A 21,975-nucleotide genomic window follows, 5' to 3' on the forward strand; every position below is an offset into this window, starting at 1 on the left:
GAGGATACCATTTTCTAGTCTTTTACGAAGATTTAATAGTTCCGAACATTCAGCATTGATTTCATCTCTTCCGGTAATTTGCACAGATAGAATGATCACGCTAGCTAAGAGCTCAAACGGATCATCGTGTCAGTCGGATGATGTTGGTTAGCTTATAGACCACCACTGGGTCGAGGATTCAAATCCGTAGTGACCCGGTAATTCGACTGAGACTCGGTAACCTAGAGGATAAAATAGAGATTTTAGTTATTCACTTGCATTTAAACAGTATTTCTGTCAGAGATGACCACGACTGGAGATGTTATACCCAGAGCACGCAAAACACGACGCCGAAGTTAACAGTTAATTAGATTCTCCAGACCAGGTATATCGGGCTCTTGCTCCGTTTTAACTTTCGAACATGAAGTGCGTGTGTGAGAGAGAGGGAGAGAGGAGGAGAAGTGAGAGATGCAAAGACAGGATATGGAAACGACAAGAAAGAGAGAGAGGGGGATGAATATACATATGAAACATACCCATCATTGCAGTGTATGATATAGAACGCTCACACTGTTTATTCGAACTATCGCCAGTGATGCCTTGTAAGTTCTCCATCAGATGATAAATCTCTGCAGCCATTATTTTATGAGAAAAAATCATAGTACCTGATAGGAAATCGAACCAAGATTTTCCATTTGGAAGTCTGCCACGTTACCACTACACCACTGTTTGCTCTAGCCAAACTTTGTTTAACAAATTGTGTAGTGTTTCTTTCTGAGAACAATAACACGAAATGTATATCGCTTCTTACGTATTCTTATGCATTGCTTGTCCAGTATGCTAAGTCGATTCTTCACAATCACTTTGTAAAAAGTTAATTTTGGCGTGAACAGGATTTGAACTTACGTTCGATAGCTGTATTATTCATAAGGCCATTACGTTACCCCTACACTATCTGAAAACCAAATATTATTTACTTTAGCCCTAATCTTTGGAACGAACTGGTTTCTTCCTGTAACGTTATTTGCAGCAAAGTGCATAATGAAATTCATTTATTCGACGGCCTAGAGAGAAATTAGTGTCCACTGATAAAGAAAAAACGTACAATCGACGAAAACATAGAGAAATAAAACATATTTTCCAGTAATGTCGCCATTCAAGTTCAAAAGTATGCAAATAATAATAATAATAATAATAATAATAACCTATATTATAATACTGAAAGTAACTACGTTTGTGACTCCTAATGTCTTGAACCACCCGACCGATCTCGATCAAATTTTCAACATTGATTAGGTTCGGGCCTGGGAAGCTTTTTTATCATTTCATTTTAACGGTAAAACTTAAGGGTAAGGGGGAGGGAAGGAGAGTTAATATATAAACATGAATAAAACGTAATAACTCTTGAACCACCAGACCGATCTCTATCAAATTTTCAACATAGATTGGGATCGGACCTGGCATGGCTTTTATCATATCACTTTGACGGTGCAACTTAGGGAAGGGGAGGGAGGAGATATTTAAAAATGATCTAAAATGACTAATATTAGTATCAAATGTATAGTTTTCGGGATCGCTGAGAGGAACAGTCACACTTTCGATGCTGTTTAAATCCAAATTCAGCCCCAAAACTTTGGGGGTGGGAGAGGGAGGAGATATATAAAAATGATCGAAAATGATCAATATCAGTCTCGAATCCATAGTTTTCAGAGTTGTTGAGATGAACAGTGACACTTCCGATTCCATTTCACTCCAAATTCAACCATGCAACATGAGGGGAGGAGAAATATAAAAATGATCGAAAAAATGATTGAATGACCGATATCAGAGAGCGCTTTAGTCATAGTAAAAAGTGACTTACTAACGGAACATACTATTTATTTAACCTAGCGAAGCGGGTAATTGATGCTAGTACTTAATAAAATAGCAAATATATGAAAGATATATGTAAAATATGCTGCCGTGAATAAAAAGAAATACTGTAATTAAATGAACATTTATTTCTACGGCAACAATTACGAAAAATGCAACTATTAAATTTAAAAACAAAGTAGGAATTTTAACGCTCGATATAAACTATTACACAACGTAGAAACATTGACCTCAATTAACAAAGCTTAATTGGTGAATGTGAGATGATTCCATACTTTTCAAATGACAAATTTAAGTGAAAGCCTAGTCTTATAGTCAGTTAAATACAGTATTTGCCATCCTCCTTTTTTTATATTTATTTACTTTGCTTATTTGCCTCAAGTTAGGGTTGCCATATTTACAAAAATGAAAATCCGGAACGCTACTAAATTACGAGAATCTTTGAAATGCTTAAAATGAAAAGAAATATTATATACTAATTTGCTTTCTTCCATTAGATAGACTTGTTCAAGCATTACGTAATCACTTCTTTAGTCATTTTAATAGACTTTCACTCTCTTGTTAAGCAAACATAAGATGATGATTTATCCCAAGCAAAATTGCTTTTTTTTTTTTTTTAATTTCTCAGAATCTGTTATGTTTCGTGGTTTCAGAGTCTTTTCGCTGATTCAAGACATGATATTTCCTTTCACATGTCGTGTCTGCTCTTGTCGTATCTTTTTTCTTAGAACGGTTAATTCATTGGCAATATTTCTGGCGGCGTTTGTTATCTTCAAAGAACTTTCCTTGAATTTTTTATTTCTGTTATTTTTAACAAATTAACAACTCAACAACTTGCACTAATGCTTCGTTCAATGTCTAAGTAGTTAAATCTTGAACTTAATTAAATCCATGTTTTTCAACTTTGGATTGCCATATTCAGAAGTTGAATGAGAATGATTATCTACATAATCGTTTGAAAAAAGCAAACTATAATATTTAATATTCCCTTCCTTTCTTCTTCGCTGAAATCCGGGACATTTAAGCATCTCGAGAAATATTTTCGGGACGACGGGACGCAGATCTCGATTCCGTGACGATTCCGGACTTTCCGGTACGAATGGCAACCCTGAATTGAATACTGTGCTTCCACTCCCTCAGTTATTGCATATTGCTTGAGATGACGTTTCATCTCCCTAACTTGACGGACTCATGACATACTGTACTTTCGGCTGAAATTTTTAACCTCTCCGTCCGTCCGCCTTAGGATACGTTCTTTAATCAAAATAGCATGAAAAAATTTTCTTACGGAGTTACGGCAAAGTGGGTAGGAACCATTTTCCAAAATTTATTCCAATTTGTAAAACCGTTTTCTCGCGATGCGATCATAAACATCATTCAACATTGCTTTCAATGTGAAGAAATTAGTTATAAAAGTTTTCCTTTCTCCTCCCTTTTAAACGAATATTTCCAAAAATGCTGAAGCACGTATCCAGTAATTTTTAATGAGAAGATTGTATACAGAGTTTTATCCTCCTAACTTGACAAGTTCGTGAGACACTGTATTAATAGTTGAAATTTTGAACCCCCTCTAACCCATTAGGACGCACCCTTGAATCAAAGTAATACAATAAAAATCCAGCTAAAGGTAGATACTAACTAAGTTCCAAAAATAATTTTAAACTGTTCAACCGTTTCTCCGTGGTGCGATCACAAACAACAGCCAACGTAGCTTCCAATGTGAAAAATAAAATAAGAAAAATATCACCTTCCCCCACGTAAAACGAGAGTTCTAAAAGATTTGGACGGGGACACGTGTCCATTTATTTTTATTGAGGAGTTTATATACCACGATTCATCTTTTTAACTTGACAGGATCATGAGATACTTAATTCTTTGATAAATGTTGACCCTTCGCTTTCCTCTTAGGATACACACTTTAATCAAAGTAACATGATAAAAACCGATTAAGATACGTGCTAACTATAAATATATGCAAAACTTCACTTCAAATGGATTAGTAGTTTCCCATGATGCGATCATAAAAATATTATCTTTTTTCATTTTTACATAATATATTATAGCACTACGTATAGTTTATTTACTGTACTTAATATGAATATGTGCGTAAATAACTGTTATTTTATATGATGTACAAGAGCACGCATGTATCAACGTATGTGTATATCTATGACCGCGCTTGTTTATCGGTCTATTGCTACCCTGAAATCGGTCTCGTCCTCCCTTTGAAAAATCCCGCGGCCGTTCGCGGCCGACTATATTTTGAAAACGTACAATGTAGTGGTTGCAAACTGTACTTCTTTGTGAAAACTGGTGGTAAACTATCAGCTTTGTCGAATTTTGGTGGTAAATTGCCCTACAACCCTCAAAAATAAGTGTAAACTTATCAAATCGTTACAGGGCAGAGAACAAAAAATCGACATTGACCAATAAGGAATTACTTATATAGTTTCTTAATGAAGCTAGAGGAAATACTATTTTCATACCGAGTATGTAAAGCAAGGGGTTATACCTTTCTAGTAACCTTGAGGTTATACTGGGGTTATACCGGCAGCTCAAAATCTTGGCGTAGGGTTACGAACGATCAAGGAGATGAAATTTCAGTTCTTTTTTCAGTGTTACATTCAATATAGTGATCGAGATTATAAAAATAAAAACCAATGATTTTACCATTATACATAAAAAGTATCACGAGAAAAAGCCTTTTCTCATCAATATTTTATAGTAAAAGTAGTTTTTAGAGCCTCATACATATTTACACTCAACTTTAAGTTTTTTTCACTGATATGATTTTCTCAAGTAAAATTTATTCTTGTAAATGAAATTTGTATTTATTTCTCTCTCTCTGTGTTGCTATGCATATATATAACATTATCATTGCATAAGAATGTTGCATCTTGTAATGTATGCGGCTTAGAAAGCATGGCATGTAAAGTTTGTAGATTTGAGTAATTTCTCTTGTTCCCCGTAGTTATGTTATAATTAGATTACTAAGTACAGACTTTTATGTTTCAGTTTCCCGCATTTCCATTCTTCTATTTACATCTATAGCTGTTGATACAGCCGTATTCTACGCCTTCTTATACCACGTTGCAGCCACGCTTCTCTATTCATTGGATGACCCAGATAAGGACCAATATCCTGCGGAGAAGAGTGTTAGAACAATTCCAGTCCTTCTTGCATCTGCTATGGTGTCGCACTTGGTATTTATCAACGTAACCTTCAATAACGGAACATTCCTTGTAATAACTGTCGGAATATTAGCGGAAAATATATTATTGTTAATATTTACTTTGCAAAATGTTGCATTCATAGATGATTACAAACCCGAGATTACCACGAAATTTGTAGGTGTATTTACTATCATGTTTGGTATAAGTATAGTAGCTGTGGGACTTCTCAAATTGCTTAGAATGACTTACCAATCTGAACGAAAAATACGCAAGAGAGGTAGTTCGCGGGCTAGTTCACGAGCTCAAAACATTTACCAAAATTGAATAATTTATGTATGTTTACTATTTTAATAATATAAATAAATACACAGTAAACAAAATTTGAAACATTCTTTCTTTCAGATATATTATAATTACTTAAAATTCCTTTTAAATTTATAAATATATATATTACAATTTGAAACATGAACTACATAAAGTGTTATTTAGGATATTCTTCATTGAGAAGATAAAGTGCCCAAAAGTAAACCGAAAAACACAAAAGCAAAATACCAGTTAGCACTGCTTTCGGAACTGATGTTTTCCAGCTAAAATTGTCAAACAAAATAGCAAAATTCATCTAAATTTTAAATTTACAGCTACGATATAAATAAATTTCGTTCAGCAAAGTAGTAGAAGAGTTGGTACCAAAACACAGACGTTTCCAAAGATGACTCTAGCGGTATGTGCGAGAACCTGGCAGAATCCATTTTCAGAAATCGAAAATAAACATGTACATCGTTTGTTCACGATTGTTCACATAAAATATTTGTTTGTTCAGTTTTATAAACAATTTATACGAAAAACCAAATGAAAATGCCAACTTCACGTACCTGAAAGATATAGGAAACAAAAAAGTAAAACACGTGGATCGTTTGCTCATCGTTTGTTCACGATTGTTCACATAAAATTTTCCTTTGTTCACGACTTATAAACAATTAAAATACGAAAAATAAAATGGCCGATGCCAACTTCACATACCTGAAAGAATATGGGAAATTGAAAATAAAACACGCAGATCGTTTGTTCATCGTTTGTTCACGATTGTTCACATAACATTTTCTTTTGTTCATGATTTACAAAGAATTAATTCGAAGCTGGAAGCGAGAATCGAACCAGAGATCAAATGCTCAAGACGTAAATGCTCTATCATTGATCAATGCCATCTTCTTGTACATTTTGTGGCGTAGATATGATTATATCCGGTGGCGAAGCGTACTATGGGGCTCTGAGGCCGGGCCTACCCTTTTTTCTACCGTATATTTTCTTTATCTTTGATTTTTTATAAAATAAAATAAATTCTTCAAAATTTTGTTTTTATTCGGTAACAAAATAGTAGGTAGGTTGGAAACACTCGGAAACCTCTCCATCTGAGCCTCACCAGGTCGCTAGACAGTCTTACGGGCTATGCTGCTGAGCGAGCGAAGCTATTATCGCTAGGACTTGGACGCATTGTTCGGAAGGTGCGAAGACTCGCCCCTGGGAATTTAGTTTTAGCGTTGAAGGCATATTTCAATGCTAATATGCTATAAAATGATTTCCTTAACACAGGGTAAGAAGTTTCTATGTAGAACTATGTATTTCTATTAGTGATAACTTGTTTATTTTAGGTATATACTCTCAGGACTTATTAAGAGTAGCTTTTTTCCATTGGGCCTTGCCTATATTAGCTTGTAGAATATAAGTCTAAAACATTAAAAATAAGTATAAATTTACCAAACGCTACCGTATATGATGAAATAACTATATTTGTGTGTAATTTTAATTGTTTTCCATTTCATAGAATCACAAATGAAACATAACTTTCTTACAAGGCTGTCTATATTCTTTATTATGAATTAACGAGAAATGTTACAGTTTCGGAAGTATATCACTTCCTTCTTCAGACTACTACTTCAACTGAAATCATAGATAGCCTTGTAAGAAAGTTATATTTAATTTGTGTTTAAGATGCACACAAGGCCTTTTTATAAAAATATTCATAGAATCAGTGGGTTATTTAAGATTTTGTTTCGGGGGGCTCTGCTTGTTTCGGGAGGGTCTTGCTAACTTTATTCCTGGAAATGTGGAAATTCTACAATATCTATAAAACAATAAAAAGTTGCGATAAAATTTCGGTGAGTGCTTAAGCCCGGAAGCCATTCCCTTAAATATGCCTGCATAGAATACAAAATTAAATATCGTGCGTTGATTCAAATGAATTTCCTTCTGAGCATCAACATTTCTAGTGAACTCATTATCACGTGATGTATTACTTAAATGCAGTATTGTACATACTTAAAGTGGGAGATGCAGTGACAAACGCTTATCCAAGAAATTTGCCACCTAACTGTAAGAATGTATTTTCTTTTTCTCTCCCTCCATTTTCAAAAATGCAGAAAATGAAAACACTAAGTGGGAAGGAAATTCCCCTCATTGCCCGTACAAATCCCAGACAGAAGAAAGTATGAACTCCACTTCAAAATATTTCTAGGGGAGCTAAATGGAAATATTCCATTAATACATATTGAGTGTTTTCCTCATGTAAATATTTGTTGAATAATAATAATAATAATAATAATAATAATAATAATAATAATAATAATAATAATAATAATAATAATAATAATAATAATAATAGACTACTTTCCGTCTACTTTTTCTTAAATAAACATTCATTCTTGTTAATAAAAAAAAGCTACTTTGTATAAACATGCACATAAATTTAACTCCGAACAGTGAGAAATACAGCTAAGATAGTTCTTTAAAATAAATAGATTTCGTAGGTTTTTTTCTTTAACTCAATAAGGAAAATAAAATTCTATGATTTTAAACATTTTATAACACATTAAATGTTATTTGTGTTATTAGTTTATCGGGCCTACCCTACGTGTGGGATTACGCTTCGCCATTGACTATATCTAAGAAACTGACTACAGATTCACTAGATATGCATATATAATAATAAAGAGTAAAAATTGAAAAGTAATTAAAAAGAGAAACTGGTAAACTATAAAGATGCAAAGGAAAATATAAATATAAAGAACACACCCACACCTAATAATAATAATGAAAATAATAAACACAACTTGTGAGAAAAAGTGTCAACTTGCTATAGCGAGGACAAATAAGCTACTTCAGTATAAATTGTATATTTCACTGACATATCAGTCAGTCGCTTGAAAGAATGTTTCGTCTAGGAAATTCTTCACAATGCAATTAAAAAATATTCTGAAGTATTAAACATAACATTATACTTATGGGCATATACGGATTTATAATCTCTCTCTCATGTATACCCTTCAACATAATATAGAAAGCATATAAAAAGGGTAGCTGAAATACTTATTATTCGCAAGAGAAGAATAGATTTAGGAAAAATATTCGAAACTAGTTTCTCCCCTTGGGATTCGTTTCTGATTTAAAATTAAATAATAACAAACCCAACTAGATCCAAGTGTTTTTTTTTTTTTTGGGGGGGGGGTAATTCACCTTAAGGTGGATCACTACCCGGAAGCCAGTATAAGCATTAGTTCATTGCCTTAACCAACTCGTAAAGAAATGGCACATATTATTAATATTGCAGTATAAAATAGAGTTACGCGTCAACTACAACATAAGATACTATTTCCTTTTCTTATGTATTCTGTTATCTAAACAAGTAACATATAAGAGAAAACTTGATAAGTTTTAAGATGAGTACGCAAGATGGCGCTTGTTGTTAGATTTTGCTACTCCTGTGCTCAATTTTATGACATTTTTACTTACAAGCATAAATTATTTTATAAGTAGTTGTCTCATTACGGAATATGGATATTATATGACCGTTTTTCGTGTTATGTTTTACATTTTATCCAAATGTAATTCTATGTTTACGGAAATAGTTTTAGCGGCTGAATCTCATGCTTGCGCAGGACGCCATAATGCTTCGTTGCCAAACTTGCATGTGTACTGTTGGAGTCATAGTAGTAGGGCAATTCCTTGTTAGCGTTTCAAGTCCAGAGGCGGAACCTGTGAATTCTGACAAAACTATTTTAAATACTAAAAGTGGAAAATGGGGAAACGGAAGGAATTATATACAAAAAGAAGAATCCAACTCAAAGTAAAAGATTGAAGAGCCAAAGGAAACGAAGAGAAAGGGAGAATAATTTGAAGAAACAGCTAAGCGCTTTTCAATTCTTAACTGTTTGTTTCCACGTAAATATTATGCACACGTGTAATACAAAGGTAGTTTATTTTGACGATCATTTTGAACGTTAAGTATGTAATGTGTATTCTTTCTGTTTTCTTCTTTCCTTTTCTTTCTTCCCTTATTTTTGCTGAAACTCATTTTGCTTAGGTAAAATATTATACGAGTATATTCTTGAAAATAATTTATATATGTTTTTGAGCTTTCATATGTACACGAATAGTTGCCTGAACTCATTAGTGGGAAATACTAATTAATTTCATTTACTAGGGAATATCGTGGGGTGTTACTCGGGCTTCATATTGATACTATGCTCAGTCAACTCCTTTTTACATATGAAAATTAGGCAACCGGAGAAATTCTCGAGCGCAAGCTTGTAGGCGGCTGCAGATATGAAACAAAAACCTACCTAACCCTCAAAAAATTCCTACAAAAGGTTTCTCAACGGTTTTTTGTAGTATCAAATGTGCTGAATAACATATTAAAAGTTTACCAAAATTTGACCACGGGAAAGACCCAATTTTCAAGATGGCGTCCAAAATGGTTGTTAACTCTTTTACAATTTTAGGCTTTCATTCAAGTAGCTACTGAATCATCACTATTTATCCTAGGATTATGGTTCGTACACCATTCTCTTCAGAATAAAACAAGCTTTCGGGTGGTGCCATCCAAATGTGTGCATGACCTACGTGGAAAGGGAAATTGAGAATAATTTGAAAAATTTCCCTCTTAAAAATCCCTTTTCTAAAGTTTTGCGCCCTCTGAAGCGGCTCCAGGTAAGAACACATGGCCCAAACCTTCCTCGAGAAGTACTATGAGATATAGACTATGTACGTGCCAAATTACATTGTGAAATCTTTAGTAGTTACGACAGAATAAAAAATTTACCAATATCCTACTCTGTGAATATATCTAACCAAATATATAAGTAGACAATAAATAGGACAGAACATAAAAGTTTGTAACACAGTACTATTAATCCGGGTATTATCATTCGTGACTTATTGTTTTTAGAATGAAGCAAGCTTTCCTATGGTATCATTCCCATGCGTCCATGATGCACGTGGAAAGGGAAATTGTGGATAATTCGGAAAAATTCCCCCTAAAATTCCCTTTTCTAAAGTTTTGCGCCCTTTGAAGCCCCCCTGGATAAGATTACACTGCTACAGCAACACAAAAGACATTAAAAGTAAACAACAAAAAAGACAAACCACCAAAGAGAAGTGCTAGGATCTCTTAAGGTCCTTCTAACAGCCAAATAAATTGTCTCTTCTGCGGTATTACAGTCACACCAGGAAGTGCTGGTATTAGTTATGTGAAAACAGAAGTAATTGTGAACAGTATTATTGAGTGTTGTAATAGTCGTTCAGATGAACGGGTGAGTATCGTGAAAGGAAGAATAGAATATTATGGACATTACCTGCACGCCGCTGGCTGTGTTTACCATCACTCTTGTAGCAGTAATTTTCGTTCTGAGCTTTGCATACTGCTACAGTTCCATAAATACTAAGAGGCGAAACGCAGTAGATCTGGCCGACCGAAAAACAAAGATTAAGAGCAAGCATTCTTCAAAGTTCGATCTTATCTAGAAAATAATGACGGTGAACCCTTTCTTTCATACCTGATTTCCTGTAAAGATTGTTAAATGGTATTTTGTAGGTAAAATATAAAGTATGATCACCGGGAAACCAGTACAGAGGGCTTTACTTGGACGTCTCTTGTTAGACAGATGTCTCAACTTTCTAATTGTCTCAGATCTAGAAAAAACAGCGCACAAATTGTCACTATGAATGAAGTAGAAATGCTATATTCATCAATGATATTGAAACAGATTGCAATCGAAAGTGACATAAAGGCGGATACGCTGATCGAAATAAAGAAAATTATGGACACAAGAAAGACAGAATTTGGCCACAGGTCAGAAACAGGTTTACTTTGGGCAAACTATCAGAAAATGTTGCAGGTTGCCCGATCACTCGTCAAAGCAGATCGCACAGGGTCCTGGATGATGCACCTGCAAGCGGTGTTAGACTGTCTGCCAATATTTGCTGCTGCTGGACACTATAACTACCTAAAATCTGCATATATCTATGTGCAAGAAATGAGTCAACTGCAGAGCCGCATCCTGATGTATATACCGCATTTGCCAAGGGATTCCATGTGATTCGCCGCAGTAACCAGTTCTGGGCAGGCCTTAGTCCAGATCTAGTAATCGAGCAGATATTAATGAGATCCTTAAAGAGCAGTGGCAGGTTGATCTACGGAAGTGGCATGACTGAAGAAATGCGTGCTTTGTGGACAATGTCCACACCTATCTCATCTCAATATCACGATGCCATGCAGGAATTCAATGGTCTTACATACACAACCAGTCATCAGCATCGAGAAACAACATTGTCAAGGATGAAAAGAGATCACTGAGATTTGGAGAAGATTAAAGAAATCTTGTAACCTTTATGCCATTCTCACCAGACTCTTTGAGAAATATTGTTACGGGTGTAATTGCCAAAGAGGATGTCAATGTGCATAATTCACAGATGATCAAGAATAATATTGTACAAAATATAATTGGAAAACCAATTTTAATGTATCATTTAAAACAAAAGACCAAGCAAAAACCCTTGCCAACGAGTCCAGCATTAAAATTGACAAAGACAGAACCATTGATCCTGCTCTTCTCTATCAACGATTTTTGGTTGTCAAAAACATGAGAACTTTCTTTAGAACGTGTATTGAGCTATGAGCTCAGTCCATTTGCAGTAGCCATGTTTGACGCCAAATAAATTTCGTAAAAGTGACAAAGCTCAACTGGCTCATACGATTGAGGTGTATATTACTAAACAAGCTATTATGGATTCGGTTTCAGCAACTGAACATTATGTGTTAGATGGTAGTTCACTTTTTCATCGGCTGCCTTGTATAAAGAGCAAGAGTTATGGTGGCATTACACGTTCATACGTAGAATTTACCATAAAACATAATGGTAAAGCAAATGTTATTTTTTGACTTTTACGAAGCTGGTCCTTCCATCAAGGATAATACACATCATCGAGGAGGCCAAATCACCCATTTCACTATCAGCTTCAATAAAGCAACAGAGTTTCTAGGGGGGAAAAGATGATTTTCCTGCTACAACTAGCAACAAATAGGAACTTTTCACATGGTGGCAAAAGAACTGCAGAAAAGTGGCTGCAGTGTTATCAATGCATCAGGAGATGCAGACGTAGACATCGCCAAAGCATCTGTCAAGTCATCAGAGCAACATTCAACAACATTGATTGGAGAGGATACAGATTTACTCATCCTCCTTCTTTATTGTGCTCAGTTTGATAATAAAGGCCTATATTTTCGTTCGGATAAGTCTACACTTCATAAGATATATGACATCAATGAAATGAAACGTGTTCTGGATGGTAATGTATATTCGCAACTGTTGTTTATTATGCTAAAACAGGATGTGATTCAGCTTCGCACATATTTGGTGTAGGCAAGAAGTCAGTATTCCAAAGATTCATAAGCAGTGAAAAAAAAAATCAGAACTGTGGAAATGTGTTCCTGCTGCCACATCAAACAAAATCTGTTGTAGCATCGTTAGGGGTAAAGGTAATGGCTATCTTGTTTATACTGACCTCTTTGCGCTACCAACTCTTCAGTAAAAGAAAAACTGTTTCTTCCATGTCACTCATCACTCCAGAGTGCCTTCCTCCTACTGAGTCCTCTTACAAAATACCACAGCTTTAAAGTTTATTACCAAATCAAGGTTTGGATCAGAAATGACAGTGATATGAATACAGTTAATTGGAGGTGGAAACTATGGCACAATCAGTATATACCTGTTATGACAGATACATCTGTTGCACCAGAAAGTCTTCTTCATATGCTTCACTGTAATTGTTCAACTGCCTGCCTAACAAAACGGTGCAGTTGCAAGAGGTATGGACTACCATGCACATCTGTTTGCAGACCTTGCCAAACAGAAAACTGTGAAAATAATTTCAATGAATCTGTTTGTGATGAAGAATGTAACAAGGACTATTCGTAAATACGTTAATGTTTAATAAAACGTATATTAATTTTGTGTAAACTAAGGACAAAGAAACTATTCTTTACCATTTAGATGTAACAAATGTATTTTAAGACTATAAAAAATACACTTCAAAAACATTAGAATGAAAACTGAGGAAACAAAATATTTTGAATGAAATAGTATGGGAAGAAAAAAATCTTCCAATGATTGTTTGTAAATATGTTAAAGAAAAATTCTGTTAATTTTTGCTAAAATAAGAATAAAGAAAGTACTGTTTAGAATTTCGGTGTAGCAGATGTGTGTTAAGTCCATATGAGTAGACACTAGAATAACTTTTGTACGATGTGCTGTAGGATGTGTAGGATGTGCTATTTATTGCCTACTTAAAGGTTCGGTTAGGTATATTCACAGAGTAGGATATTGGTAAATGCTTTGTTTTCTCGTAACTATTGAAGACTTCAGAATTTAATTTCTCACACATATATTCTATTAATCATAGTAATTTTCTAGAAACATTAAGGTAGTGTACTTTTATCTGGGGCCGCTACAGAAGACGCAAAACTTCTGAAAAGGGAAATTTTAGGGGATTTCTTTTCGAATTATCCACAATTTCCCTTTCCACGTGCATCATGGACGCATGGGAATGATACCATAGGAAAGCTTGCTTCATTCTAAAAACAATAAGTCACGAATGATAATACCCGGATTAATAGTACTGTGTTACAAACTTTTATGTTCTGTCCTATTTATTGTCTACTTATATATTTGGTTAGATATATTCACAGAGTAGGATATTGGTAAATTTTTTATTCTGTCGTAACTACTAAAGATTTCACAATGCAATTTGGCACGTACATAGTCTATATCTCATAGTACATCTCTAGGAAGGTTTAGGTCGTGTATTCTTACGCGGGGCCGCTTCAGAGAGCGCAAAACTTTAGAAAAGGGGTTTTTAAGAGGGAAATTTCTCAAATTATTCTCAATTTCCCTTTCCACGTAGGTCATGCACACATTTGGATGGCACCACCCGAAAGCTTGTTTTATTCCGAAGAGAATGATGTACGAACCATAATCCTAGGATAAATAGTGATGACCCAGTAGCTACTTGAATGAAAGTCTAAGATTGTAAAAGAGTTAACAACCATTTTAAACGCCATCTTGAAAATTGGGTCTTTCCGGTGGTCAAATTTTGGTAAACTTTTAATACGTTATTCAGCACATTTGATACTACAGAAAATCGTTGAGAAACCTTTTGTAGGAATTTTTTGAGGGTTAAACCGTATTTTCAGCCGCCTATTGTTCGAATTATGAGTGTTGAAAGTTCAAAATTAAACAGATTTTGAAAAAGGTTTGAAGTAACCACGCTTTTTGATATACACGCTTCAGTTTTGGTATTGGGGTGTTTCCTTGGGAGCTCGACAAATGGTGAGGTGAAAACGTGCGTATTTTGCAAGAAAAGGAAACTTATTGGAGAAAGGTTGAAGGGTAATGGCGTTTTACAACTTGCAAATTGCATCCTGTTTGGCACACCGGGTCAATAGGCTAAGAAAATGTATTTTCCGCGAACTGTATTCTCATTTAAATGTCAGTTTTCTGTGTGGCCACCTAAACATTAAACAATGACATTTGTCTCCGAAACGCTTTGTCGCGGAATTAACTTGAACGGGACTCCCAACCCAGCCGGCCTCTGTGCATTGTGGAAAAAATGAAATGTTTCAGTTTAACATACGATGATTATTCCCTTTAGGCTAAGAAAAACGATGATTAAGGCAAGAGAATGATGATGAAAGAATTGATGGAATGAAAAGAAGGGAGGAAACAGGAGTACCCCGAGAAAACCCACGGACGTGATGGTATTCATTGTGGAAGACGGTGTTTCAATATCTCATCCCTAGCCATTTTTTAAAATTTTCAACATATTTCAATGGCGATTGTTCGAAAATAGTGGCCAAACTTCAGACAATATTTTACGGTATTCCGCGAGAAATGTGACCAAAAAACAAACAATCGGCTAGCGATGATGTATGCAAACAGCGGTTTTCTCGAGAATAAAAGCACCTGGTTCACAACTTTGAGCACACATTCCCGCTAACCATTTTTTCCTTTCTTTAAATTTTTCGAATATTGAATACGGTCTTGAATATTTAATTGGAGGCAATGTCCAGATAGTGTATTTCTATTAAAGAATACGCACATTGCTCTCTAACAGAATGGAGCGAAAATAGATTTTCCTTATGAGATCCGAGGGACGTAAGGATCTAAGTTCAACTCTGCAGTTATCTCTGGAAGGCAGTTTAGGTTTCTGTGAACAGAAGTGTACAAGTAAGATTGATTCCTTGTGAAATGTGCATTTTATCTCTTATGAGACAGATCTAGAAATTCCTAGGTTAGGTATTTAGTGATGTCTACTAGTATAGTACGGTCAACTGTATGGCCAATTTACAAGATATGCTAATCATTTTGAGAAACAGAAGCATTCAATAAATTAGGACTTAATTGTTAAAGTAAGGGTAGTAAAGTTCGCAGCGTAAATTTCGATTATGGAAGACTTTTCTGCAATCAACGAGAAAATAAAAAAAATTATGTTAACAACTGTGAGCAAATTATAGACATACGATCTGTTTAGTTTATTTTTAATTTTTTAAAATCTTCGGAGTCCTTGAAAATGACAGCTACTATTTTGTTCGTGATATATATTGTTTACAAATAATGAATGAAAGAAAAATTATTTTTATGTGAACAATAGTGAAGAAGCTATGAACAAACTATCTGTATGGTTTATTTTAATTTTAGAAAATGGTTTCTGCAAGTGGCAGCGCCAAGCTGTTCTTGGTATAAACTGTGAATATTGAGTAAACGAAAATTTATGTGAAAAATCGTGAACAAATGATTTGTATTATTTATTTCCGATTTGAAAAAAAAATTCCAGTTACGTGAAGTTAGCACCACGCAGTTTCAGTTTTACATAAAATATTTACAAAATATAAACAATAGAAAGTTTTTTGTGAATAATCGTAAACAAACTATGAGCAAAAGATTTTAATGGTTTCCAAAGTTTATCTGGAAAGTAATGTCATACACGTTATTGCGAAGCGACTACACGTTGTAGAGCGCTCTATTCGCTGGAATCGATGATGGTGTAAGTCAACTATCTAGCGAGTGCTTGCTCAGTTGTCTCAGAGGTGAAGGACGGATGATTTCATAAACCTCTGTTTCGTCTCTTGTATAAGTCGTGATGTAGTGCTTACTGGAACAAAGATATGCGATCAAGTTTCGTGTGAAACTCGGCAACTCTACAATAGAAACTTTCCAGTGGTTCAATAGGTCATTGTGGATGAGTGTTTATCTAAACGCAATTCTACAGATAGCATAAGGCGTTTCTCGAAGGCCAGGAAGAGGTCGACTACGAAGCCTGCACTGGGCGATAGTCAACTTCCTTAAATGACAAAAATGTGACTCATGTGAAAGAACTTCTGTAGAGATCGTCATGTAACCAAGGACTTGCACATGACAAAAATGTGCGAGAAGCTTGTCTGAAGAATTTTGACCGACGACTAAAATTCTCGCCTAGTGGAAATTTGTCAAGACGTTTTGGAAATGTGTGAAAATGATCCTCACTTTTTGGACAATGTTATCACGGCTGATGAAACGTGGATATTCCAATACGGCTCCAAGTCGAAGAGGCAAAGTGCCGAGTGGCACACCTCGATTCCCCTAGTTCCAAAAGGCTCGAATGAGTAAATTGAAGATCAAAACCATGCTCATTATAATTTTTGATATCAGGGTGATCGTCCACCGTGAGTGTGTACCTACCAGGACAACTATTAACCGTAAATTTTACGTAGGAGTCCTCAAGAGACTGATAGCAAGGATCCAGCGCGTCAGATCAGACATTAGCAGTGATTGGAAACTTCATCATAACAACGTGGCAGCCCACACTGCTTTCTTCGTGATCAGTTAACTGACCAAATCTAATGTGACAACGTTGCCCCACCCACCCTATAGTACCAACTTGGCTCCTGCAGACTTCTTTTTTCTTTCCTCGTTTTAAATCCATCCTGAAACGACATCGTTACATAGCAATTGAAGACGTAAAAACAGCTTGTACAATGGCTTTAAACGCACTTTCTGAACAGATTTTCCAGGATGCCTTCGCAGATTTTAAATCCTTCTGGCAATAATATATCGGCGTTATATTGTGAAGATTTTTGTTGTGTAATTATTAGTCTTATTATTCGTAAATGTTTTTTTTTAAATTTGTAGACTTAGCGACATTACTTTCCGGATAGCTATTGTATTTCTCATTTGCGAAAATTTTCAAGTTACTTTAAATTAGCACCGCCTATATTGTTTTTGATATAAAGGTTTAGAAATCTTTAACAAATTAAAATATTATGTCAACATTTGTGAACAAACAATCATCAACACTGACATGCTAAATATACCTCATATATACATTCAGACGTGTACGTACATGTATAAACAGATTGTTCCTTTAACGATTGTTCCTTGTCATATTTCGATCTTATTTTTGGATCAGAAAATCCAATATATTTGATTCAAAAATATTCTTGTACGCTTTGTACCTGGAAAACTACATATTGTGTAGCCAAACTCTAACTATCACTTCACACAGTATGATGTGCTTATTCCGTAAAAGATATGAAAACTCATTTAGGGCCGTTCAAAAGTGTTGTGGACCCCTGATCCAAAAACTCCAATATATTTCAATCAAAAATTTTCTTGTAGGCCTTATGTCTGAAGAACTACATATAGTTTAGCCAAACCGAAACAATCACTTAACTCAGTATGATGTGCTTATTCTGTATACATATGTATAAATTTACCAAACGCTACCGTACAGGCTAAAATAATTATCAATATTTGTATTAATTTTAGTTGAGTTTTCCATTTCATAGAATCAGTTGGGTATTTACGGATTTGTTTCGGTGGGGAGGTTTGCTTGTTTCGGGAGGAGCTTTGGTAACTTTATTCCTGGAAATGTGAAAATTCTGTAGTATATATGAAACAATAAAAAGTTGCGATAACATTTCGGCGAGTGCTTAAGTCCGAAAGCTACCCCGTTAAATATGCCACTCCATTGAATACAATATTTAATATTCTGCGTTGATTCAAATAAAGTTTCTTCTGAGCATTAAATTTCTAGTGAAATCATTATCATGTGATGCATTAATTAAATGCAGTATTGTACTAACTTTAAAGTGAGAGATGTATGCAGTGGCATGTTTACGATTTTGTTTCGTGGAGGACTTTGCTAACTTTATTTCTGGAAATGTGAAAATTCTGCAAAGTTTTTCATTTACTTTAATATAGTAAATAAATTTTCGGGGGTCTTAAGCCCAGAAGCCTCCCTGAAATACGCTACAGGATGCAAGTAACAAACGCTTATCCAAGAAATTTGACAGCTAACTCTAAGGGTAGGGACATGCCGAAGATACCTCGCGATCGAGGTCGAGGTTTAAGTCGCGGTCGCTACGTTGATGTCTAGGTCGCGATGGATTAAGGGCGCACATAGCGAGGAGGTCGCACCTTTGCTATTAAGTGCTCAGTTTGAGGAGAAAAATTGCTGTAACGCATATGAAATTATTCCGCCAATGCATAAAAATCACTGCGAAACCACATTTTGAAATTGAAAGGAACAAACAATTTATAAATAGGGATGGACGCGAGACGAGATATGAGTAATGCCAAAGTCTCGTCTCTTGTTTCGTAAAAATATTTGAAAAAATGAAATGAACTATTTAAGTTTTACGTCCCATGCTTATACCAGTTAGGCTAAAGGAGACGGTGATGGTGAGTAATGAATGAAATGGTGGAATGAAGAAAGTGAGAGAAAACGGGAGAACCCCGAGAAAATCCACGAGCACGGTGTTTGTCCACCACAAAGTCCACACGACGCGAGCTGGGATCAAACCTGGGACCCCAAGCACCGGAGGTGAACGCTCTACCACTGAGCTACCGTGCCCCCTGCAAAAATATTTGAGTCTCATCTCCTGTTCATCTCTATCAATATTCTAAATCGAAGACTTTTACCTTTTATTCAATTTTCTGTGAAGAAATGCCCTCTTTCAGCACTCAGGCGAGAAATCGTTTCCCGGTAAAATTTAATAAATAAATAAATCAGGTGTATCTTCAGGTTTTGAGGTGGAGGGGTATTACCTGCAGCAAATAGAGTTTTGGCACTCAAGTTCCACTATTCGACATTTCCTCCCTATGGATACATGCCAGCCTTTACAGGTATTTCTTTACCTTATATCAATAACGAAATTAGAAGAAACCCTTTTTATTAATCTCGGAATTGGGGGGGTGTAGTTTCTAAGCATCATGAATAACAGTAGCTTCTTTTTGTAAATATTTTTGTTTAATAATAATAATAATAATAATAATAATAATAATAATAATAATAATAATAATAATAATAATAATAATAATAATATAGTACTTTCGTCTACTTTTGCTTGTATATTCATTCTTTCTTGTTAAAGAACAACAACAGAAACCTACTATCTCTACATGTGCATAAAGTCAGCACTGAACAGTGTTAGAAATAGAGCTAAGAAAATTCTTTCAAATAAATAGATTTGGTAGGTCTTTTTTGTTTAACTCAATAAGTAAAACAGAATTCTGACTATAATTTTAAATATTTTATGATACATTAAATGTTATTTGTGTTATTAGTTTGTCGGGCCTAACCTACTTGTGAGATTACGCTTCGACACTGGTTATGTATGCCGAAGTTTCTGTGGTGAAGCCTAGTTTGATAATTTAGTGAATGGGGCTGTTCACAGGGGCTACTTAATTAAATATACGAGGAAATATCGAAGGCAGCCATGATATTGTCGTATTATCGATGAGAGTATGTTTGTTGTATTATTTGGACTAGTTGTTGGTATACAATATGTCTACTTGTTCTTGGAAATTACAATAATATAGATTTTAAATTTCTTGTTGCAGTCATTAATACAAATCTGCATGGAGTATAAATATCTTAAATACAAAATGTATTACTTTAGTAAATATCTTTAGTATAAATATATTTAATATAAATATTTTTGGTAAAACACGTTGTACGCACTCCGGTAAAATTTCAAACATCTATATGTATGTTATCTGGGGTGCACAAAACTTTTTAGGTGATGCAGAAAACTCCACATCTCAACGCGTACTAATAGTTGACATAACAATTGCATTGGTTAGCGATGTACGCACTTAGACGATTGGGGGTAAGCACTATTTTGAAGGGGCATTGTCATGTGAAGTGCACCAAACTCGAAAGCTGGTACATAAAACTTCACAAAATTAGTACTGATATTTGATATAACAATGGTCTAGGTTTGCGTTGTATGCACTCCGGTAGTTGGAATATGCACTATTTTCAATTGACTATTATCTCTATTAACTAAAATGCACAAAACTCCGGAAATGGTGCTAAATCTGCATAAAATAACTAACTAATTAATTCTATGGTCTATGGAACCCGGGGGTTCAATGCCGCGTTCACACAAGCTCTCCACTGATTTCTATTCTTAGCTAACTGGATCCCGTTTCTACTTTGTATTCACATTTCTGCGAGATCCATCTTAATATTGTCCTCCCAAATGCGCCTAAGTCTTCCTTATGGTCATTTCCCGATTGGTTTTCCAGTCAAGACTTTGAAAGCGTTTCTACTTTCTTCCATCCTAGCTACATGACGTGCCCAACTAAGCCTCCTAGACTTGATGACCCTTACAATGTTTGGTAAACCGTATAAATTATGCAGTTAGTCGTTATGAAGTTTCCGCCATTCCCCATTCCCGCTCGTCTTGGGCCCGAATATTCGTCTCAAGATCTTGTTTTACTTTTAGTCTATGTTCTTCCCTCAGAGTAAGCAAACATGTTTCGCAACCATACAGAACAACAGGCATTATTATCGTTTTATATATTTTAAGCTTCAAATTCCTCAACAGAATTCGAGACGACGGGAGATTTTGAACTGAATAATAACACGAATTCCCTGCTTTTAATCGAGATTTAATTTCTTCGTGAATATGATATTCGTCTGTTAATATTGATCCTAGATATTTGAAACTATCCACTTCATCAAAAGTATTATTTAATATTTTAACGCATCCATACTTTGTCGTATTACGGTCCCGACACACTTCCATGTAGGACCTCTGCATTTCTTTCTATTGTTCTCCTATCATCCCCTATTAAATTTACGTAATCAGCATACGCCATAACCTGGTGAACACCATTTAACTCTAGGCCCTGGTTGCTATCTTTGATTTTTCTTATAGCGAATTCCAGGACTGCATAAAATAAGTACAAATACTTCATATAACAAATCCTTTGCTTGTCATTGTATGCACTCGGCAATTGTCATATGCACCATTTTCAAGGGTCTATAAATTCTTGATCTGCACAAAACCTGACAGGTGAAGGATAAAACTATAGAGAATAAGTACTAATATTAGGCATAATAATAGTCTAGGTCTGCGTTGTACGTACTCCTCTAATTGAGATACGCGATATTTTCAAATGACTATGTTATCTGACGCACACAAAACTCAAGAGATTGCTTACAAAACTCAACAAAATAGTCTCTAATATTTGACATATTAAGTGCTTTGGTTAGGCATTTAGATATTGTAAGCACTCTAGCAATTCGCTGAAGCACTATTTTCAAGAGTCTAGTAGTTAGAGTCTTATACTCG

The 21,975-nt window shown here is 35.0% G+C and overlaps 2 protein-coding genes across 2 annotated transcripts in view; one reads left to right on the forward strand and one right to left on the reverse strand.

Annotated features, from left to right (window-relative positions):
• Positions 1-5,385, forward strand: part of LOC145662725 (uncharacterized) — a 33,314-nt gene extending 27,929 nt beyond the window's left edge. Inside the window, exon 4 of the mRNA XM_081728589.1 lies at positions 4,867-5,385. Coding sequence (XP_081584715.1) covers positions 4,867-5,348 — 482 coding nt within the window. The 3' untranslated portion in view covers positions 5,349-5,385. The remainder of the gene's footprint in view (positions 1-4,866) is intronic.
• The window catches only part of LOC145662724 (chitin deacetylase 7-like), a 234,483-nt gene that overhangs the window by 168,236 nt on the left and 44,272 nt on the right, over positions 1-21,975 (reverse strand). The gene's annotated exons all lie outside the window — the stretch shown is intronic.

The sequence above is a fragment of the Thermobia domestica genome, chromosome 10 (genome assembly GCF_964235325.1).
Source record: "Thermobia domestica chromosome 10, izTheDome1.hap1.1, whole genome shotgun sequence".
NCBI classification, from domain to species: domain Eukaryota; kingdom Metazoa; phylum Arthropoda; class Insecta; order Zygentoma; family Lepismatidae; genus Thermobia; species Thermobia domestica.